At 56.1% G+C, this 23249-nt stretch overlaps 1 protein-coding gene across 1 annotated transcript in view; it reads right to left on the bottom strand.

The window, feature by feature from the left end:
- Positions 1-2551: 2551 nt before the first annotated feature.
- Positions 2552-23249, bottom strand: part of ptpn18 (protein tyrosine phosphatase non-receptor type 18) — a 391917-nt gene continuing 371219 nt past the window's right edge. The window contains exons 14-18 of the mRNA XM_072487997.1: positions 21712-21783; positions 18237-18310; positions 17401-17428; positions 3003-3092; positions 2552-2804 (exon numbers count right to left, since the gene is read on the bottom strand). Coding sequence (XP_072344098.1) covers positions 2731-2804; positions 3003-3092; positions 17401-17428; positions 18237-18310; positions 21712-21783 — 338 coding nt within the window. The 3' untranslated portion in view covers positions 2552-2730. The remainder of the gene's footprint in view (positions 2805-3002; positions 3093-17400; positions 17429-18236; positions 18311-21711; positions 21784-23249) is intronic.

Below are 23249 nucleotides of genomic sequence, written 5' to 3' on the forward strand. Positions count from 1 at the left end.
TGTCAGAACAATGCAGGATCTCTAGCTCAAATCCTCAGAAACTGTCTTCATGGTTTGACTTCCATCTCCAGAACTAAAAGTGAACTCCTTCTGTGCAAAATGCTTGGTATTCCAGCTCCTCCCACTAATTGTATAACTTTACCAAGCTGAAACACAATGGGCTGGGGACACCATTTGCGAGACTAAGTCCTCATGCCGGCATGAAAACGATTCCCTGCTCCACGGGGGCGAGCAGAGAGGCAGCGTAGAGATCCCAGCTCTCACTGCCGAGATGGTCCGGAGCATTGCCGGGTCCGTGGCCCCGCATCCGCATGCCGGCGGGCTGCAGCGGCCACACCGTGCTTCATGGCGGACTCAGCCCGCGGACATGGACTGCAAAAATAGCCCCCCCTTTGGCCACTCGCGAGCCCCGGTCCACCCCCGACAGTGCCCCCAGTCCCAAATGAAGCCCCCACCCTGCCCGCGGATCTGCCCTCCCCCGACTGTGGCGGTGCCTGGTTGAGTCCGCAGCCGCCACGCTGAGGTCACTATGGGTGAGACCATACGTCCCCAACGCCATCGGGAACTCGGCTGGTTGGAGATGGAGCATCGCGGGGAGGGCCTCAAGACAATGGCCTGAGGCCGTGGATAAGGCGTGCGGCGTACCCCTAGAGTATGCTGCTTTTCAGGGGGCGGAGCATCACAAAAGCAACACCGCCGCCGATTTGGGTGTCATTGGGGATTCCCTGCCCCCTCGCCGAACACGATTTTGGTGTCGGGGATCGGAGGATCTAGCCCAATGTATCGAATTAACTCCACAGGGAACCTCTTAATCCAAACAAAGCTGTATTCGCCCAAGCTTTTACGATGTTTTAATTGCACCTCTGGCTCCCAAACCCTTTCAAACCAGGATTCATCAAAAACATGACTGCAGCGGTCAAGCACACTCTAACCCAGGCTTTTAACCCCAAATGCAACAAATACTTATCATGCATATATCTGAAAATGCTACATTCATCAGAGCACATGTGAAAGTGAGTGAGTGTGTGTGGGGGGGGGGCTTAAAGAGACCTGAATGAGGGGGCCATCATTATAAGATGGTCACTCATAAATCCAATTGGGAGGGTTGTGTTCTAGAGAAACGTCCTTATCCAGAGAGTGGGAGAATGTGGAAATCGCTCCCATGGGAAGTGGGGAGAATGTGGAACTCACTCCCACGGGGAGTGGAATGTGGAACTCGCTCCCACAGGGAGCGGGGAGAATGTGAAACTCGCTCCTATGGGGAGTGGGGAGAATATGGAACTCACTCCCACGGGGAGTTGAATGTGGAACTCGCTCCCACAGGGAGCGGGGAGAATGTGGAACTCGCTCCTATGGGGAGTGGGGAGAATGTGGAACTCACTCCTACGGGAGTGGAATGTGGAACTCGCTCCCACAGGGAGAATGTGGAACTCGCTCCCACGGGAAGCGGGGAGAATGTGGAACTCACTCCCACGGGAAGCGAGGAGAATGTGGAACTCACTCCCACGGGAAGCGGGGAGAATGTGGGACTCGCTCCCACGGGAAGCGGGGAGAATGTGGGACTCGCTCCCACGGGGGGTGGGGAAAATGTGGGACTCACTCCCACGGGGTGTGGGGAGAATGTGGAACTCGCTCCCACGGGGATTGGGAAAAATGTGGAACTCGATCCCACGGGGAGTGGGGAGAATGTGGGACTCGCTCCCACGGGGAGTGGGGAGTATGTGGAACTCGCTCCCACGGGGAGTGGAGAGAATGTGGAACTCGCTCCCACGGGGAGTGGGGAGAATGTGGAACTCGCTCCCACGAGGAGTGGGGAGAATGTGGAACTCGCTCCCACGGTGATTGGGGGAGAAAGTGGAACTCGCTCCCATGGGGAGTGGGGGAGAATGTGGGACTCGCTCCCACGGGGGGTGGGGAAAATGTGGGACTCACTCCCACGGGGTGTGGGGAGAATGTGGAACTCGCTCCCGCGGGGATTGGGGAGAATGTGGAACTCGCTCCCACGGGGAGTGGGGAGAATGTGGGACTCGCTCCCACGGGGAGTGGGGAGTATGTGGAACTCGCTCCCACGGGGAGTGGGAAGAATGTGGAACTCGCTCCCACGGGGAGTGGGGAGAATGTGGAACTCGCTCCCACGGGGAGTGGGGAGAATGTGGAACTCGCTCCCACGGGGAGTGGGGGAGAAAGTGGAACTCACTCCCATGGGGAATGGTTGAGGTGAATGGCGTTCATCTGTTTAAAGGTGGAGGGAAGCTGCTTAAACATGAGGGAGAAATGAACAGGAGGATATGGGGGCTGGAGGGAGATGAAGTAGGGGATGTGGGAAGAGGCTGCTGTGGGAGTCAGGAACACCGACATGGAGCAGTGTGGGGAGGGGGAGGGGGCTTAGTGGGTGAATGGATGTGCAAGGCTTGACCTGTCCCACGATTTGGGATAGTTTAAGAGAAGCGGAGAGTCATGAAGGGAACAATGGGATCACCCTCTGTCAGGATAAACACACACATAAAACACACAAACACATGTGTGCACCCACAGACACACAAAGACAGGCTGGATTCATGGTAATCCTTTACTGCTCAAACTCAGAAGTGTACAATTGATTAAAAACATTCTCTCCCCCACCCCGGCTCAACACGATGCAATAGCCTCCCGAGAGGCATTGTGTCCTCCCTCTCAGTCTCTGTCAGTCTAGGCCCGAAGCCTGGATTCACTCCCACAAGATGGCCGCCATCACTGCCCGTACATGGCCCACAACTCTGGAGGAGGCCGAGGTCCCTTTGGCTTTGATACCCTGGAATTAAACCCTGTCAAGAAAATGGAAAACGGTTAGAGAAGGGGAAATGGAGAGAGAGAAAGGAGGAAAGAGTAGGGTAGGATAGAGTAATGGGGAAACAGGGGGAGAGAGGGATAGAGAGGACGTGAAAGGGGGAGAGAGGGATAGTGCCAGGGTAAAAGGGGTTTTGCGGGTGTTGGTGAGGTGGTTTCTCCACACTCCCTCTTACCGAGTCCATTGGCTGCACTGAAGCTGGAGACAGCAGCAGTGGAGATATCACTGACATCTTCGTAACCATCGTCCGCATTATCAGCAGCTTCTGAAACAGAGCGAGGGAGAATGTGAGAGAGAGCGAGGGAGAATGTGAGAGAGAGCGAGGGAGAAGGTGAGAGAGAGCGAGGGAGAAGGTGAGAGAGAGAGCGAGGGAGGTGAGAGAGAGCGAGGGAGAAGGTGAGAGAGAGCGAGGGAGAATGAGAGAGAGAGCGAGGAAGAATGTGAGAGAGTGCGAGGGAGAATGTGAGAGAGAGCGAGGGAGAATGTGAGAGAGAGCGAGGGAGAATGTGAGAGAGTGCGAGGGAGAATGTGAGAGAGAGCGAGGGAGAATGTGAGAGAGTGCGAGGGAGAATGTGAGAGAGAGCGAGGGAGAATGTGAGAGAGAGAGAGGGAGAATGTGAGAGAGAGCGAGGGAGAATGTGAGAGAGAGCGAGGGAGAATGTGAGACAGAGAGGGGGAGAATGTGAGAGAGTGCGAGGGAGAATGTGAGAGAGTGCGAGGGAGAATGTGAGAGAGCGAGGGAGAATGTGAGAGAGAGCGAGGGAGAATGTGAGAGAGGGAGGGAGAATGTGAGAGAGAGCGAGGGAGAATGTGAGAGAGAGCGAGGGAGAATGTGAGAGAGAGCGAGGGAGAATGTGAGAGAGAGCGAGGGAGAATGTGAGACAGAGAGGGGAATAATGTGAGAGAGTGCGAGGGAGAATGTGAGAGAGTGCGAGGGAGAATGTGAGAGAGCGAGGGAGAATGTGAGAGAGTGCGAGGGAGAATGTGAGAGAGAGCGAGGGAGAATGTGAGAGAGAGAGGGAGAATGTGAGAGAGAGCGAGGGAGAATGTGAGAGAGAGCGAGGGAGAATGTGAGAGAGAGCGAGGGAGAATGTGAGAGAGAGAGGGAGAATGTGAGAGAGAGCGAGGGAGAATGTGAGAGAGAGCGAGGGAGAATGTGAGAGAGAGCGAGGGAGAATGTGAGAGAGAGCGAGGGAGAATGTGAGAGAGAGCGAGGGAGAATGTGAGAGAGAGCGAGGGAGGGAGAATGTGAGAGAGAGCGAGGGAGAAGGTGAGAGAGAGAGGGGGAGAATGTGAGAGAGTGCGAGGGAGAATGTGAGAGAGAGCGAGGGAGAATGTGAGAGAGAGCGAGGGAGAAGGTGAGAGAGAGCGAGGGAGAATGTGAGAGAGAGCGAGGGAGAAGGTGAGAGAGAGAGGGGGAGAATGTGAGAGAGTGCGAGGGAGAATGTGAGAGAGAGCGAGGGAGAATGTGAGAGAGAGCGAGGGAGAAGGTGAGAGAGAGCGAGGGAGAAGGTGAGAGAGAGCGAGGGAGAATGTGAGAGAGTGCGAGGGAGAATGTGAGAGAGAGCGAGGGAGAATGTGAGAGAGCGAGAATGTGAGAGAGAGCGAGGGAGAATGTGAGAGAGGGAGGGAGAATGTGAGACAGAGAGGGGGAGAATGTGAGAGAGTGCGAGGGAGAATGTGAGAGAGAGCGAGGGAGAATGTGAGAGAGAGAGGGAGAATGTGAGAGAGAGCGAGGGAGAATGAGAGAGAGCGAGGGAGAATGTGAGAGAAAGCGAAGGAGAATGTGAGAGAGAGCGAGGGAAAAGGTGAGAGAGGGGGAGAATGTGAGAGAGTGCGAGGGAGAATGTGAGAGAGTGCGAGGGAGAATGTGAGAGAGAGCGAGGGAGGATGTGAGAGAGTGCGAGGGAGAATGTGAGAGAGAGCGAGGGAGAATGTGAGACAGAGAGCGAGGGAGAATGTGAGAGAGTGCGAGGGAGAATGTGAGAGAGTGCGAGGGAGAATGTGAGAGAGTGCGAGGGAGAATTAGAGAGAGAGCGAGGGAGAATGTGAGAGAGAGCGAGGGAGAATGTGAGAGAGAGCGAGGGAGAATGTGAGAGAGAGCGAGGGAGAATGTGAGAGAGAGAGAGGGAGAATGTGAGAGAGAGAGGAAAAATGTGAGAGAGAGCGAGGGAGAATGAAAGAGAGAGCGAGGGAGGGAGAATGTGAGAGAGAGCAAGGGAGAATGTGAGAGAGCGAGGGAGAATGTGAGAGAGAGAGAGGGAGAATGTGAGAGAGATGGAGAATGTGAGAGAGAATGAGAGAGAGTGCGAGGGAGAATGTGAGACAGAGCGAGGGAGGGAGAATGTGAGAGAGTGCGAGGGAGAATGTGAGAGAGAGCGAGGGAGAACGTGAGACAGAGAGAGGGGGAATGTAAGAGAGAGAGAGGGAGAATGTGAGAGAGAGAGAGAATGTGAGAGAGAGACAGAGAGAGGGAGAATGTGAGACAGAGAGAGGGAGAATGTGAGAGAGAGCGAGGGAGAATGTGAGAGAGAGCGAGGGAGAAGGTGAGAGAGAGAGGGGGAGAATGTGAGAGAGTGCGAGGGAGAATGTGAGAGAGTGCGAGGGAGAATGTGAGAGAGAGCGAGGGAGAATGTGAGAGAGAGCGAGGGAGAATGTGAGACAGAGAGGGGGAGAATGTGAGAGAGTGCGAGGGAGAATGTGAGAGAGTGCGAGGGAGAATGTGAGAGAGAGCGAGGGAGAATGTGAGACAGAGAGCGAGGGAGAATGTGAGAGAGTGCGAGGGAGAATGTGAGAGAGTGCAAGGGAGAATGTGAGAGAGTGCGAGGGAGAATGAGAGAGAGAGCGAGGGAGAATGTGAGAGAGAGCGAGGGAGAATGTGAGAGAGAGCGAGGGAGAATGTGAGAGAGAGCGAAGGAGAATGTGAGACAGAGCGAGGGAGGGAGAATGTGAGAGAGTGCGAGGGAGAATGTGATAGAGAGCGAGGGAGAACGTGAGACAGAGAGAGGGGGAATGTAAGAGAGAGAGAGGGAGAATGTGAGAGAGAGAGAGAATGTGAGAGAGAGACAAAGAGAGGGAAAATGTGAGACAGAGAGAGGGAGAATGTGAGAGAGAGAGAGGGAGAATGTGAGAGAGAGAGAGAGAGGGAGAATGTGAGAGAGAGGGAGAGTGTGAGAGAGATCGAGGGAGAATGTGAGAGAGCGAGGGAGAATGTGAGAGCGAGGGAGAATTTGAGTGAGAGAGAGGGAGAATGTGAGAGAGAGCGAGAGAGAATGTGAGAGAGGGAGAATGTGTGAGAGAGGGGGAGAATGAGAGAGTGACGGAGAATGTGAGAGAGAGCGAGGGAGAACGTGAAAGAAAGCGAGAGAATGTGAGAGAGAGCGAGGGAGAATGTGAAAGAGAGCGAGGGAGAATGTGAGAGAGAGGGAGAATGTGAGAGAGAGAGAATGTGAGAGAGTGCGAGGGAGAATGTGCGACAGAGCGAGGGAGGGAGAATGTGAGAGAGTGCGAGGGAAATGTGAGAGAGAGCGAGGGAGAATGTGAGACAGAGAGAGGGAGAATGTGAGAGAGAGAGAGGGAGAATGTGAGAGAGAGAGGGAGAATGTGAGACAGAGTTGGGAGAATATGAGAGAGAGAGAGGGAGAATGTGAGAGAGAGGGAGAGTGTGAGAGCGAGCGAGAATGTGAGAGAGCGAGGGAGAATGAGAGAGCGAGGGAGAATTTGAGCGAGAGAGAGGGAGAATGTGAGAGAGAGCGAGAGAGAATGTGAGAGAGAGAGAGGGAGAATGTGTGAGAGGGGGAGAATGAGAGAGTGACAGAGAATGTGAGTGAGAGCGAGGGAGAACGTGAAAGAAAGCGAGAGAATGAAAGAGAGAGCGAGGGAGAATGTGAGAGAGAGCGAGAGAGAATATGAGAGAGAGAGAGCGAGGGAGTATGTGAGAGAGAGAGAATGTGAGAGAGTGCGAGGGAGAATGTGAGACAGAGCGAGGGAGGGAGAATGTGAGAGAGTGCGAGGGAGAATGTGAGAGAGAGAGAGGGAGAATGTGAGAGAGAGGGAGAATGAGAGAGAGAGAGAGAGAGAGGGAGAATGTGAGAGAGAGAGGGAGAATGTGAGAGAGAGAGAGGGAGAATGTGAGAGAGAGGGAGAATGTGAGAGAGAGAGAGGGAGAATGTGAGAGAGAGAGGGAGAGTGTGAGAGAGAGAGGGAGAGTGTGAGAGAGAGAGGGAGAGTGTGAGAGAGAGCGAGGGAGAATGTGAGAGAGCGAGGGAGAATGTGAGAGCGAGGGAGAATTTGAGCGAGAGAGAGGGAGAATGTGAGAGAGAGCGAGAGAGAATGTGAGAGAGAGAGAATGAGAGAGAGAGAGAGGGAGAATGTGTGAGAGAGGGGGAGAATGTGAGAGTGACGGAGAATGTGAGAGAGAGCGAGGGAGAACGTGAAAGAAAGCGAGAGAATGTGAGAGAGAGTGAGGGAGAATGTGAGAGAGAGCGAGGGAGAATGTGAGAGAGAGGGAGAATGTGAGAGAGAGAGAATGTGAGAGAGTGCGAGGGAGAATGTGCGACAGAGCGAGGGAGGGAGAATGTGAGAGAGTGCGAGGGAGAATGTGAGAGAGAGCGAGGGAGAACGTGAGACAGAGAGAGGGAGAACGTGAGAGAGAGAGAGGGAGAATGTGAGAGAGAGGGAGAATGTGAGAGAGAGAGAGGGAGAATGTGAGACAGAGTTGGGAGAATATGAGAGAGAGAGAGGGAGAATGTGAGAGAGAGGGAGAGTGTGAGAGCGAGCGAGTGAGAATGTGAGAGAGCGAGGGAGAATGTGAGAGCGAGGGAGAATTTGAGCGAGAGAGAGGGAGAATGTGAGAGAGAGCGAGAGAGAATGTGAGAGAGAGAGAGGGAGAATGTGTGAGAGAGGGGGAGAATGTGAGAGTGACGGAGAATGTGAGAGAGAGCGAGGGAGAACGTGAAAGAAAGCGAGAGAATGTGAGAGAGAGCGAGGGAGAATGTGAGAGAGAGCGAGAGAGAATATGAGAGAGAGAGAGCGAGGGAGTATGTGAGAGAGAATGTGAGAGAGTGCGAGGGAGAATGTGAGACAGAGCGAGGGAGGGAGAATGTGAGAGAGTGCGAGGGAGAATGTGAGAGAGAGCGAGGGAGAATGTGAGAGAGAGCGAGAGAGAATGTGAGAGAGAGTGAGGGAGAATGTGAGAGAGCGAGGGAGAATGTGAGAGAGAGCGAGGTAGAATGTGAGAGAGAGCGAGGTAGAATGTGAGAGAGTGCGAGTGTGGTATTATCAGCTATTGCAGTACCCGAGAGGCTGAAGCCCATTGGTTAAACCTAGGAGTTTACCATTGGCTGTAGAGTATGTAGCTCCGCCCTGACAGGCAGGGTATAAGAACCGGTGCCGTCCCAGCAGCCCTCATTCTGTACCGAAGCTGCTGGGGAACAGATCTAGTCTATTAAAGCCTTCAGTTATGTTACAACCTCGTTTTAATCGTAATTGATCGTGCATCAATTTAATAGACTACAACTTAAGCTGAAAGGATGGATCTCCGAATCAAGCCGGAGTATCTGCTACTCAGCCCCCACGCAGAGAACTCAGCGGCGATTTTCAAGCACTGGCTGGCGTGTTTTAAAGGCCACCTTGAGGTGGTTGGAGGCACACCCTCGGGGGCGCAGAAACTGCATCTGCTGCACTGTGGTGGTATGTATTAGGGGTAATGTGGTACCTTTGAAGCCGGATCACGGAAGAGCAGAAAATGCAGGTCCTGCATTCGAGGGTAAGCCCGGAAATTTACTCACTAATAGAAGACACAGAGGATTTCCCGACGGCGCTCGCATTGCTGAAGGGCATCTACGTTCGGCCCATTAACCAGGTCTACGCGCGCCACCAACTCGCGACAAGACGGCAAATTCCCGGAGAATCGCTCGAGGAATTCTACGCCGCGCTGCTAATTTTGGGACGAGGCTGCAACTGCCCGCCGGTGAACGCGATCGAACACACGGACCTGCTAATTCGTGATGCATTCGTGGCAGGTATGAACTCTCCCCAAATTCATCAAAGACTTTTAGAAAGACAGCCGCTAGGACTCTCAGAGGCACGGGCCCTTGCAGCCTCCCTAGATGTGGCCTCCCAAAACGCCCGCGCCTACGGCCCCGACCGTGCGGCAGCCCCTTGGGCTCCGTGGACCCCCGTCGCGACCAACTCCCTGGGACCCCCGCAATCCTGCGCGGTTAAAGCACCAGACCATCCCGGGGGGGCCCGCTGCTATTTTTGCGGACAAGTGAAACACCCCCGGCAGCGCTGCCCGACCCGCGCAGCTACTTGTAAAAGCTGTGGCAAAAAGGGCCATTTCGCGGCAGTGTGCCGATCCCGGGGGTCGCCGCAATCCCCGGAGAAGAACGAGGACAGCACATCCCAAACACTCCCACAGCGCCCCATGTGCGACCCGCGGGCGCCGCCATTTTGGGTCCCGGGCACCACGAGGGGAGGATGGGCGCCGCCATCTTGTGACCCCCCAGCCACGTGCGATTCATGGGGGCGGCCATTTTGTCCACCCCCGACCACGTGCGTCCCATGGGGGCGGCCATTTTGTCCACACCCGGCCGCGTGCGATTCATGGACGCCACCATCTTGGTTGACAACAAAGGACCCCAGCATCGACGGCTCCACGGGGTCCGAAGACGCCGCGACACTACTAACACGACTGGCTTCGGTGACACTGGATCAATCGCGGCCCCGGACGCGCCAGACGACGACAACAACGGTGCTGGTCAACGGATACGAGACGCCGTGCCTGATCGACTCCGGGAGCACTGAAAGTTTTATTCACCCAGACACGGTAAGACGCTGTTTTCTGACCATCCATCCAAGCACGCAGATTTCCCTAGCTGCAGGATCCCATTCAGTGGCGATCAAAGGGTTCTGCATCGCAAACCTAATGGTGCAAGGGAGGGAGTTTAAGAACTACAGGCTCAACTCTGCGCGCCCACATTACTGGGATTAGACTTCCAATGTAACCTTCAGAGCCTAACATTCCAATTCGGCGGCCCAATACCCCCACTCACTATCTGCGGCCTCGCAACTCTCAAGGTTAAACCTCCGTCCTTGTTTGCAAACCTCACCCCGGATTGCAAACCCGTCGCCACTAGGAGCAGACGGTACAGCGCCCAGGACCGGACATTTATCCGGTCTGAAGTCCAGCGGTTGCTGAAGGAAGGCATAATCCAGGCCAGCAATAGTCCCTGGAGAGCACAGGTGGTAGTCGTAAAGACCGGGGAGAAGCAAAGGATGGTCGTAGACTATAGTCAGACCATCAACAGGTACACGCAGCTAGATGCGTACCATCTCCCCCGCATATCCGACATGGTCAATCGGATTGCCCAGTATAAGGTCTTTTCCACCGTGGACCTCAAGTCCGCCTACCACCAGCTCCCCATCCGCCCAGGTGACCGCAAGTACACCGCCTTCGAGGCAGACGGGCGGCTATACCACTTCCTAAGGGTCCCATTTGGCGTCACGAACGGGGTCTCGGTCTTCCAACGGGAGATGGGCCGAATGGTTGACCAGCACGGGTTGCAGGCCACGTTCCCGTATCTCGACAACGTAACCATCTGCGGCCACGATCAGCAGGACCACGACGCCAACCTCCAAAAGTTCCTCCAGACCGCTAATGCCCTGAACCTCACAAATAACGAGGAAAAATGCGTTTTTAGTACAAACCGTTTGGCCAATCTGGGATACGTAGTGCGCAATGGAGTAATAGGACCCGACCCCGAACGTATGCGCCCCCTTATGGAATTTCCCCTCCCCCACTGCTCCAAAGCCCTGAAACGTTGCCTGGGGTTCTTTTCATATTACGCCCAGTGGGTCCCCCAGTACGCAGACAAGGCCCACCCGCTATACAGTCCACTACCTTCCCTCTGTCGACAGAGGCCCGCCAGGCCTTCAGCCGCATCAAAGCGGATATCGCAAAGGCCATCGACGAGTCCCCTTCCAGGTCGAGAGCGACGCATCCGATGTAGCTCTGGCGGCCACCCTTAACCAAGCGGGCAGACCAGTGGTCTTTTTCTCCCGGACCCTCCATGCCTCAGAAATCCACCACTCCTCAGTGGAATAGGAAGCCCAAGCCATAGTGGAAGCTGTGCGACATTGGAGGCATTACCTGGCCGGCAGGAGATTCACTCTCCTCACCGACCAACGGTCGGTAGCCTTTATGTTCGATAATGCACAGCGGGGCAAAAGTAAGAATGACAAGATCTTAAGGTGGAGGATCGAACTCTCCACCTACAACTATGAGATCTTGTATCGTCCAGGAAAGCTGAACGAGCCGCCCGATGCCCTATCCCGCGGCACATGTGCCAACGCACAAATAGACCGCCACCAAGCCCTCCACGAGGACCTCTGCCACCGGGGGTCACTCGATTCTGCCATTTCGTAAAGTCCCGCAACCTCCCCTACTCTGTGGAGGAGGTCCGTACAGTCACCAGGAACTGCCACATCTGCGCAGAGTGCAAACCGCACTTTTTCAGGCTGGATAGAGCGCACCAGATCAAGGCTTCCCGCCCCTTTGAACGCCTCAGTTTGGATTTCAAAGGGCCCCTCCCCTCCACCGACCGCAACGCATACTTCCTGAACGTGGTGGACGAGTACTCCCGTTTCCCCTTCGCCATCCCCTGCCCCGACATGACAGCGGCCACAGTCATTAAAGCCCTTGGCACCATATTCACACTGTTCGGTTTCCCCGCGTATATCCATAGCGACAGGGGGTCCTCCTTCATGAGTGACGAGCTGCGCCAGTTCCTGCTCAGCAAGGGCATAGCCTCGAGCAGGACGACCAGCTACAACCCCAGGGGGAACGGGCAAGTAGAGAGGGAGAACGGCACGGTCTGGAAGACCGTTCTACTGGCCCTACGGTCCAGGGATCTCCCAGTTTCCCGGTGGCAGGAGGTCCTCCCGGACGCTCTCCACTCCATCCGGCCGCTGCTGTGTACCACCACTAACCAAACGCCTCACGAGCGCCTCCTGGTCTTCCCCAGGAAGTCCTCCTCCGGAACGTCGCTGCCGATCTGGCTGGCGGCCCCAGGACCCATCTTGCTCCGGAAACATGTGCGGGTGCACGAATCGGACCCGTTGGTCGAGAGGGTCCACCTTCTCCACGCAAACCCTCAGTACACCTATGTGGCGTACCCCGACGGCCGACAGGACACGGTCTCCCTGCGGGACTTGGCGCCCGCCGGCAACACACACACCCCCCCGACACCGATCATCCCCTCCCTGCCACCGGCGCACCCCGCGACCGCCCCCTTCCCGGGGGGATCGGTCTTCCTCCCGTGTCCGCCCAGGAGTAAAACAGGAACAAACAGCGAAACGCTCCCGGAGACGACAACGCCTGAGCAAGCACCTGCACCACCACCGGGGCTGAGGCGATCAACGAGGAAGACCAGACCGCCCGCTCGACTCGTGGAATCCGCATGACACCAAGAAAAGCAAGAATGTTGTTGTAAAATCTTTTAGCTCGTATTGTAAATAGTGCTCACAAACTTGTACATAGCCCAGTGTAGGGCTAAAGCTGTTAACACTGTCCGAAATTTTTTCCAGGGCCAGCCTTGTAAACCCTTACCACCATGCGAACCACCACCCCGCCGGGTTCCTGTTAACAAGGGGTGAATGTGGTGGTATGTATTAGGGGTAATGCGGTACCTGTGAAGCCGAGAGGCTATTGGCTGACAGGTCCCGGGTCCTGGTTGGATCTGCCGACTTCTGGCTCCGCCCTTAAGGCGGAGTATAAGAGCTCAAGCTTCGCCCCGCAGCCTCATTCTGTTGCTGAGCTGCTGGGGACAAGCCTCGCTTAATAAAGCCTAGATCGACTTCATCGCTTCTCGTCTCGCGTAAGTCATTGTGCGCTACATGTACGTGTGTGAGAGAGCTAGAGAGCGAGTGCACGTGTGTGAGAGAGATAGAGAGCGAGTGTACGTGTGTGAGAGAGATAGAGAGTGAGTGTACGTGTGTGAGAAATAGAAAGCGAGTGTACATTTGTGAGAGAAATAGAGCGCGAGTGTACGTTTGAGAGAGAGATAGAGAGTGAGTGTACGTTTGAGAGAGAGATAGAGAGTGAGTGTACGTTTGTGTGAGAGATAGAGAGCGAGTGTACGTGTGTGAGAGAGATAAAGAGCGAGTGTACATGTGTGAGAGAGAGCGAGAGTACGTTTGTGAGAGAGATAGAGAGCGAGTGTACGTGTATGTGAGAGAGATAGAGAGCGAGTGTACGTGTGAGAGAGAGATAAAGAGCGAGTGTACATGTGTGAGAGAGAGCGAGAGTACGTTTGTGAGAGATAGAGAGCGAGAGTACGTTTGTGAGAGAGATAGAGAGCGAGTGTACGTGTGTGAGAGAGATAGAGAGCGAGTGTACGTGTGTGTGAGATATAGAGAGTGAGTGTACGTGTGTGAGAGAGATAGAGAGCGAGTGTACGTGTGTGTGAGATACAGACAGCGATGGTACGTGTGTGTGAGATATAGAGAGTGATAGAGAGCGAGTGTACGTGTATGTGAGAGATAGAGAGCGATGGTACGTGTGTGTGAGATATAGAGAGTGATAGAGAGCGAGTGTACGTGTATGTGAGAGAGATAGAGAGAGTGTGTACATGTGTGAGAGAGATAGAGAGTGAGTGCACGTGTGTGAGAGATAGAGCGTGTGCACGTGTGTGAGAGAGATAGAGAGCGAGTGTACATGTGTGAGAGAGCGAGTGTACGTGTATGTGAGATATAGAGAGTGATAGAGAGCGAGTGTACGTGTGTGAGAGAGATAGAGAGCGAGTGCACGTGTGTGAGAGAGATAGAGAGCGTGTGCATGTGTGTGAGAGAGATCGAGAGCGAGTGTATGTGTGTGAGAGAGATAGAGAGCATGTGCACGTGTGTGAGAGAGATAGAGAGCGAGTGTACGTGTGTGAGAGAGAGCGAGTGTACGTGTGTGAGAGAGAGCGAGTGTACGTGTGTGAGAGAGATAGAGAGCATGTGCACGTGTGTGAGAGCGATAGAGAGCGTGGGCACGTGTGTGAGAGCGATAGAGAGCGAGTGTACGTGTGTGAGAGAGATAGAGAGCGAGTGTACGTGTGTAAGAGAGATAGAGAGCGAATGTATGTGTGTGAGAGATAGAGAGCGAGTGTACGTGTGAGTGAGAGATAGAGAGCGAGTGTACGTATGAGAGAGATAGAGAGCGAGTGTACGTGCGTGTGAGAGAGAGAAAATGTACGTGTGTGAGAGATAGAGAGCGAGTGTACGTGTGTGTGAGATATAGAGAGTGATAGAGAGCGCGTGTACGTGTGTGTGAGATATAGAGAGTGATAGAGAGCGAGTGTACGTGTGTGAGAGAGATAGAGAGCGAGTGCACGTGTGTGAGAGAGATAGTGAGCGTGTGCACGTGTGTGAGAGAGATAGAGAGCGAGTGTACGTGTGTGAGAGAGAGCGAGTGTACGTGTGTGAGATAGAGAGCGTGTGCACGTGTGTGAGAGCGATAGAGAACGTGTGCACGTGTGTGAGATAGAGAGCGAGTGTACGTGTGTGAGAGATAGAGAGCGAATGTACGTGTGTGAGAGAGATAGAGAGCAAATGTACGTGTGTGAGAGATAGAGAGCGAATGTACGTGTGTGAGAGAGGTAGAGAGCGAGTGCACGTGTGTGAGAGAGATAGAGAGCGAGTGCACGTGTGTGAGAGAGATAGAGAGCGAGTGTACGTGTGTGTGAGAGATAGAGAGCGAGTGTACGTGCGTGAGAGAGATAGAGAGCGAGTGTACGTGCATAAGAGAGATAGAGAGCGAGTGTACGTGTGTGAGAGAGAGAGATAGGGAGCGAATGTACGTGTGTGAGAGAGATAGAGAGTGAGTGTATGTGTGTGTGAAAGTGTACGTGTGTGTGAGATAGAGAGCGAGTGTACATGTGTGAGAGAGAGAGAGAGTGAGTGTACGTGTGCGAGAGATAGATAGAGAGCGAGTGTACGTGTGTGAGATAGAGAGCGAGTGTACGTGTGAGAGAGAGAGAGAGAGAGAGCGCGAGTGTACGTATGTGAGAGAGAGAGCGAGAGTACGTGTGAGTGAGAGATAGAGAGCGAGTGTACGTATGAGAGAGATAGAGAGCGAGTGTACGTGTGTGTGAGAGAGAGAAAATGTACGTGTGTGAGAGATAGAGAGCGAGTGTACGTGTGTGTGAGATATAGAGAGTGATAGAGAGCGAGTGTACGTGTGAGAGAGATAGAGAGCGAGTGCACGTGTGTGAGAGAGATGGAGAGCGTGTGCACGTGTGTGAGAGAGATAGAGAGCGAGTGTACGTGTGTGAGAGAGAGCGAGTGTACGTGTGTGAGAGAGATAGAGAGCGTGTGCACGTGTGTGAGAGCGATAGAGAACGTGTGCACGTGTGTGAGATAGAGAGCGAGTGTACGTGTGTGAGAGAGATAGAGAGCGAGTGTACGTGTGTGAGAGATAGAGAGCGAATGTACGTGTGTGAGAGAGATAGAGAGCAAATGTACGTGTGTGAGAGATAGAGAGCGAATGTACGTGTGTGAGAGGTAGAGAGCGAGTGCACGTGTGTGAGAGAGATAGAGAGCGAGTGCACGTGTGTGAGAGAGATAGAGAGCGAGTGTACGTGTGTGAGAGAGATAGAGAGCGAGTGTACATGCATAAGAGAGATAGAGAGCGAGTGTACGTGTGAGAGAGAGAGAGATAGGGAGCGAATGTACGTGTGTGAGAGAGATAGAGAGTGAGTGCACGTGTGTGAGAGAGATAGAGAGTGTGTGTACGTGTGTGCGTGAGAGATAGAGAGCGAGTATACGTGTGAGAGAGATAGAGAGCGAGTGTACGTGTGTGAGATAGAGAGAAAGTGTACGTGTGTGAGATAGAGAGCGAGTGTACGTGTGTGAGAGAGATAGAGAGCGAGTGTACGTGTATGAGAGAGAGATAGAGAGCGAGTGTACGTGTGTGAGAGAGAGCGAGTGTACGTGTGTGAGAGAGAGAGCGAGTGTACCTGTGAGTGAGAGATAGAGAGCGAGTGTACGTATGTGAGAGAGATAGAGAGCGAGTGTACGTGTGAGAGAGAGAGTGTGTACACGTGTGTGTGAGAGAGAGAAAATGTGCGTGTGTGAGAGATAGAGAGCGAGTGTACGTGTGTGTGAGGGAGAGCGAGTGTATGTGTGTGAGAGAGATAGAGAGCGAGTGTACGTGTGTGTGAGGGAGAGCGAGTGTATGTGTGTGAGAGTGTACGTGTGTGTGAGAGAGAGCGAGTGTATGTGTGTGAGAGAGAGCGAGTGTACGTGTGAGAGAGAGAGAGCGAGTGTACGTGTGAGTGAGAGATAGAGAGCGAGTGTACGTGTGAGAGAGAGAGTGAGTGTACGTGTGTGTGAGAGAGAGAAAATGTACGTGTGTGAGAGATAGAGAGCGAGTGTACGTGTGTGTGAGGGAGAGCGAGTGTATGTGTGTGAGAGAGATAGAGAGCGAGTGTACGTGTGTGTGAGGGAGAGCGAGTGTATGTGTGTGAGAGAGATAGAGAGCGAGTGTACGTGTGTGTGAGGGAGAGCGAGTGTATGTGTGTGAGAGTGTACGTGTGTGTGAGAGAGAGCGAGTGTATGTGTGTGAGAGAGTGTACGTGTGTGTGAGAGAGAGCGTGTATGTGCGAGAGTGTAAGTGTGTGTGAGAGAGAGCAAGTGTATGTGTGAGAGAGAGTGTACGTGTGTGTGAGAGAGAGCATGTATGTGTGAGAGAGTGTACGTGTGTGTGAGAGCGTGTATGTGTGAGAGAGTGTACGTGTGTGTGAGAGAGCGAGTGTATGCGTGAGAGAGAGAGTGTACATGTGTGTGAGAGAGAGCGAGTGTATGTGTGTGAGAGGGAGTGTACATGTGTGTGAGAGAGAGGGAGAGATAGTGAGCGAGTGTACTGTGTGAGAGAGATAGAGAGTGAGAATGTTTGAGAGAAAGTGAGGAAGGTGTAGCGAGTGGGTACTGAGGACTGAAAGGGTTAATGTGGGACATGGGCAATGGTATCAGCCCTGAGGTAATCACTTAACGAACGACACTGGTTGACGTCTGAAGCTCACGGCCTGGAGTCTACAATAAACAAATAGTGTTCAGGTACTCTCTTCCTATGCTCTCTTCCTGATATACAACACCTCACGTGAAACAAGTGGATTGAGCTAAAATGGAGAGGGAAGAGGAGAGGGAGACGCACAGAGAGACAGATATGGAATAGACTGACCAGCCTTGGGATACTTCCCCAGGCCTGAGGACAATATTAACACATTTTCTCCTGGTCGCTGGCTGGACCAGCATTTATTTCCCATTCCTTGAGGGGGTGTTTCAGTGTCGACCACATTGCTGTGGGGTCTGGAGTCACGTGGAGGTCAGCCTAGGTAAGGATGGACGATAGTGAACCAGATGGGTTTTTAACTACAATCGTCATCATCAGATTTTTTTTTCCCAATTCAAATTTCCCCATCTGTCTTGGGTGGGATTTGAACCGGGTCCCCAGGGTGGCTGAAATATTCGTGCAGTGACAATCCCACTGTGCCACTGCCTCGCCTAGGCCCCCTGCCTTGTTTTCTTACCTTTTCTGACTGGATTCCCGAGATATCCCTGTGGGGGAGAAGGAAAATGGAACCTTTAATCAACGCAAACTAAATAAAACTCATCTCCGACAGCAAGTGACCCCCGACCCAGAGTGACTGCACCAACGCGGGTGACCTTGCCGACCCAGGTTGACCGCATCACCCAGAATGCCCCTGTCCCAGAACAACACGATCACTGCCCCCTGAACCCTCCACATGGACCCCTGACAATGACTACCTTCCTCCAGGTCCCCGAGACTGACTCCACCCTCCCTGAACACTTGACACCGACCCAGAATGATACTGTCCCTGACCTCTCCTTCTCTGGCCCAGGACACTGATAGTCCCTCCCTGATCACTGACACTGACCCCTCCCTGCATCCCCTGACACTGACCCCCCACTTCTGGCATCCCTCTCCCGTGACCCTGACTCCTCCCTTCCTCCTTCTCCATGACCCTGACCCCTCCCTTCCTGCTCCATGACCCTGACCCCTCCCTTCCTCCTTCTCCATGACCCTGACCCCTCCCTTCCTGCTCCATGACCCTGAGATGTAGCCAATCAAGTCCAAGGGACATAGCGGCCTTTAGCTCTCCTAGTTCCCCCAAGTAATATTATTATATTGACTTCCTCCCCAGCTTTCTGTCCCTTGATTATTTATGTTATTAATATTTCGCACCATGAAGACGAACGCAAAGTATTTGTTCAATGCCCCTCCCATTTCCTGATATTGACCCATGACTCCCAGGCACTGACCCATGACCCCCAGGCACTGACCCATGACCCCCAGGCACTGACCCATGATCGAACCACCCCCACGCCCAGTGCTGACACTGACCATTTTGAAGACATTCAGCAGCTTGCTCGATCTCTTGCTGTCACTGCTGGAGTTCGAGCACGCCCCCGACTGATCTGGGAAGAGAGAGGGGAGGTGGTTAGAGCATGAGGACTTCACCCGGGTTAGTAGGTCCGAGCTGGTAAGGGCAAGGTGGGCACGTTGGTGGGAACTGGGGGGGTTCAGATGAGCAATGGTGCAGCTGAGGCCTCATCTCCTGGAAGCACCCCATAGCCGAATATCTGGCTGGGTTCAAAGACGGTTTCCTCCCACAGTCCCAAGATGGAGGTTAGGTGGATTGGCCATGCTAAATTGCCCTTAGTGTCCAAAAAGGTTACAGGGTTATGGGGATAGGGTGGAGGTGTTGACCTTTGGTAGGGTGCTCTTTCCAAGAGCTGGTGCAGACTCGAGGGGCCAAGTGGCCTCCTTCTGCAGTGTAAATTCTATGATTCTACGAACCAGAGAGAGGGAGAGGTGTCAGCCTGGGTAGCCGGAGAGGGAGAGGGGCGTCGGTCTGGGTAGACAGAGAGGGGAAGGGGCTTCGGCCTGGGTAACTGGAGAGGGGGAGGGGTGTCGGCCTGGGTAACCAGAGAGGGGGAGGGGTGTCGGCCTGGGTAACCGGAGAGGGAGAGGGGCGTCGGCCTGGTTAAACAGAGAGGGGGAGGGGCTTCAGCCTGGGTAAACAGAGAGGGGGAGGGGCTTCGGCCTGGGTAACAGGAGAGGGGGAGGGGCTTCGGCCTGGGTAACCAGAGAGGGGGAGGGGCTTCAGCCTGGGTAAACAGAGAGGGGGAGGGGCTTCGGCCTGGGTAACTGGAGAGGGGGAGGGGTGACGGCCTGGGTAACCGGAGAGGGAGAGGGGCGTCGGCCTGGTTAAACAGAGAGGGGGAGGGGCTTCAGCCTGGGTAAACAGAGAGGGGGAGGGGCTTCGGCCTGGGTAACTGGAGAGGGGGAGGGGCGTCAGCCTGGGTAGCCGGAGAGGGAGAGGGGCGTCGGCCTGGGTAACCAGAGAGGGGGAGGGGTGTCGGCCTGGGTAACCAGAGAGGGGGAGGGGTGTCGGCCTGGGTAACCAGAGAGGGGGAGGGGCGTCGGCCTGGGTAACTGGAGAGGGGAGGGGCGTCAGCCTGGGTAACTGGAGAGGGGGAGGGGTGACGGCCTGGTTAAACAGAGAGGGGGAGGGGCTTCAGCCTGGGTAAACAGAGAGGGGGAGGGGCTTCGGCCTGGGTAACTGGAGAGGGGGAGGGGCGTCAGCCTGGGTAGCCGGAGAGGGAGAAGGGCGTCGGCCTGGGTAACCAGAGAGGGGGAGGGGTGTCGGCCTGGGTAACCAGAGAGGGGGAGGGGTGTCGGCCTGGGTAACCAGAGAGGGGGAGGGGCGTCGGCCTGGGTAACTGGAGAGGGGAGGGGCGTCAGCCTGGGTAACCAGAGAGGGGGAGGGGCTTCGGCCTGGGTAACTGGAGAGGGGAGGGGCGTCAGCCTGGGTAGCCGGAGATGGGGAGGGGCTTCAGATAGTAACCAGAGGGGAAGGGGTGTTGGCCTGGGTAACAGGAGAGGGAGCGGGGTGTCGGCCTGGGTAGCCGGAGAGGGGGAGGGGCGTCAGCCTGGGTAGCCGGAGATGGGGAGGGGCTTCAGAGAGTAACCAGAGGGGAAGGGATGTCGGCCTGGGTAGCCGGAGAGGGGCGTCAGATAGTAACCAGAGGGGAAGGGGTGTCAGCCTGGGTAGCCGGAGAGGGGGAGGGGCGTCAGATAGTAACCAGAGGGGAAGGGGTGTCGGCCTGGGTAACCGGAGAGGGAGCGGGGTGTCGGCCTGGGTAGCCGGAGAGGGGGAGGGGCGTCAGCCTGGGTAGCCGGAGATGGGGAGGGGCTTCAGAGAGTAACCAGAGGGGAAGGGATGTCGGCCTGGGTAGCCGGAGAGGGGCGTCAGATAGTAACCAGAGGGGAAGGGGTGTCGGCCTGGGTAACCGGAGAGGGGGAGGGGTGTCGGCCTGGGTAACCAGAGAGGGGGAGGGGCGTCAGATAGTAACCAGAGAGGGGGAGGGGTGTCGGCCTGGGTAACCAGAGAGGGGGAGGTGTGTCAGCCTGGGTAACCAGAGAGGGGGAGGGGCGTCGGCCTGGGTAACCGGAGAGGGGAGGGGCGTCGGCCTGGGTAACCAGAGGGGGAGGGGCTTCGGCCTGGGTAACCTGAGAGGGCGAGGGGCGTCAGCCTGGGTAAACAGAGAGTGGGAGGGGCGTCGGCCTGGGTAACCGGAGAGGGGAGGGGTGTCGGCCTGGGTAACCGGAGAGGGGGAGGGGCGTCAGATAGTATCCAGAAAGGGGGAGGGGCATCGGCCTGGGTAACCAGAGAGGGGGAGGGGTGTCGGCCTAGGTAACCAGAGAGGGGGAGGGGTGTCAGCCTGGGTAACCAGAGACGGGGAGGGGTGTCGGCCTGGGTAACCGGAGAGGGGGAGGGGCGTCGGCCTGGGTAACCAGAGACGGGGAGGGGCTTCGGCCTGGGTAACCAGAGAGGGAGGGGCGTCGGCCTGGGTAACCAGAGAGGGGGAGGGGTGTCGGCCTGGGTAACTGGAGAGGGGGAGGGGCGTCAGATAGTATCCAGAAAGGGGGAGGGGCGTCGGCCTGGGTAACCAGAGAGGGGGAGGGGTGTCGGCCTAGGTAACCAGAGACGGGGAGGGGTGTCGGCCTGGGTAACCAGAGAGGGAGGGGTGTCGGCCTGGGTAACCAGAGAGGGGGGGGGGTGTCGGCCTGGGTAGCCGGAGAGGGGGAGGGGCGTCAGCCTGGGTAGCCGGAGATGGGGAGGGGCTTCAGAGAGTAACCAGAGGGGAAGGGATGTCGGCCTGGGTAGCCGGAGAGGGGCGTCAGATAGTAACCAGAGGGGGAGGGGCGTCGGCCTGGGTAACCAGAGACGGGGAGGGGTGTCGGCCTGGGTAACCAGAGAGGGAGGGGCGTCGGCCTGGGTAACCAGAGAGGGGGGGGGGTGTCGGCCTGGGTAACCGGAGAGGGGGAGGGGCGTCAGATAGTATCCAGAAAGGGGGAGGGGCGTCGGCCTGGGTAACCAGAGACGGGGAGGGGTGTCGGCCTAGGTAACCAGAGAGGGGGAGGGGTGTCAGCCTGGGTAACCAGAAAGGGGGAGGAGAGTCAGCCTGGGTAACCGGAGAGGGGAAGGGGCGTCAGAGAGTAACCAGAGACGGGGAGGGGTGTTGGCCTGGGTAACCAGAGAGGGGAAGGGGCGTCAGAGAGTAACCAGAGACGGGGAGGGGTGTTGGCCTGGGTAACCAGAGAGGGGGAGGGGTGTCAGCCTGGGTAACCAGAGAGGGAGAGGGGCGTTGGCCTGGGTAACCGGAGAGGGGAGGGGCGTCGGCCTGGGTGACCAGAGAGAGGGCAGGGCATTGCCAGGATCACCGGGGAAAGTAGCCGGGGGATGCGAAGATGCACAAAGGGGCTGAGACATTGGAGCGTGTTGGTGATGGAGAGCCCCTAATTCTCTTACCAGCATCCTGTACGATGTAGGAATCAGCTGTCCGTTCTGGCAGTGAGGGTGCACAACTTTCACTGTCCACAGCTGAAAAAGCAAATGTACTGTTCATTAAATCTGACAGAATATCATTGACTCCCATTATTCCACACACATTCACAGGGTCAATGCAGAGCGTCGCTCTGTCGGAGGGTCAGTGCTGAGGGAGTGCTGCACTGTCAGAGTGTCAGTGCTGAGGGAGCGCCGCACTGTCAGAGGGTCAGTGCTGAGGGAGTGCTGCACTGTCGGAGTGTCAGTGCTGAGGGAGTGCCGCACTGTCGGAGGGTCAGTGCTGAGGGAGCGCCGCACTGTCGGAGGGTCAGTGCTGAGGGAGCGCTGCACTGTCGGAGGGTCAGTGCTGAGGGAGCGCTGCACTGTCGGAGGGTCAGTGCTGAGGGAGCACCGCACTGTCGGAGGGTCAGTGCTGAGAGAGCGCCGCATTGTCGGAGGGTCAGTGCTGAGGGAGCGCCGAACTGTCAGAGGGTCAGTGCTGAGGGAGCACCCCACTGTCGGAGGGTCAGTGCTGAGGGAGCGCCGCACTGTCGGAGGGTCAGTGCTGAGGGAGCGCCGCACTGTCGGAGGGTCAGTGCTGAGGGAGCGCCGAACTGTCAGAGGGTCAGTGCTGAGGGAGCGCCGCACTGTCGGAGGGTCAGTGCTGAGGGAGCGCCGCACTGTCAGAGGGTCGGTGCTGAGGGAGCGCCGCACTGTCGGAGTGTCAGTGCTGAGGGAGTGCCGCACTGTCGGAGGGTCAGTGCTGAGGGAGCGCTGCACTGTCGGAGGGTCAGTGCTGAGGGAGCGCTGCACTGTCGGAGGGTCAGTGCTGAGGGAACGCTGCACTGTCGGAGGGTCAGTGCTGAGGGAGCACCGCACTGTCGGAGGGTCAGTGCTGAGGGAGCGCCGCACTGTCGGAGAGGGTCAGTGCTGAGGGAGCGCTGCACTGGCGGAGGGTCAGTGCTGAGGGAGCACCGCACTGTCGGAGGGTCAGTGCTGAGGACGCCGCACTGTCAGAGGGTCAGTGCTGAGGGAGCGCTGCACTGGCGGAGGGTCAGTGCTGAGGGAGCACCGCACTGTCGGAGGGTCAGTGCTGAGGGAGCGCCGCACTGTCGGAGGGTCAGTGCTGAGGGAGCGTCGAACTGTCAGAGGGTCAGTGCTGAGGGAGCGCTGCACTGGCGGAGGGTCAGTGCTGAGGGAGCACCGCACTGTCGGAGAGGGTCAGGGCTGAGGGAGCGCTGCACTGGCGGAGGGTCAGTGCTGAGGAAGCACCCCACAGTCGGAGGGTCAGTGCTGAGGGAGCGCCGCACTGTCGGAGGGTCAGTGCTGAGGACGCCGCACTGTCGGAGGGTCAGTGCTGAGGGAGCGTCGAACTGTCAGAGGGTCAGTGCTGAGGGAGCACCCCACAGTCGGACGGTCAGTGCTGAGGGCGGACGGTCAGTGCTGAGGGAACACATCACTGTCGGAGGGTCAATACTGAGGGAGCGCGGCACTGTCGAAGGGTCAGTGCTGAGGGAGCGCCG

The sequence above is a fragment of the Scyliorhinus torazame genome, chromosome 22 (genome assembly GCF_047496885.1).
Source record: "Scyliorhinus torazame isolate Kashiwa2021f chromosome 22, sScyTor2.1, whole genome shotgun sequence".
Classification (NCBI taxonomy): Eukaryota; Metazoa; Chordata; class Chondrichthyes; order Carcharhiniformes; family Scyliorhinidae; genus Scyliorhinus; species Scyliorhinus torazame.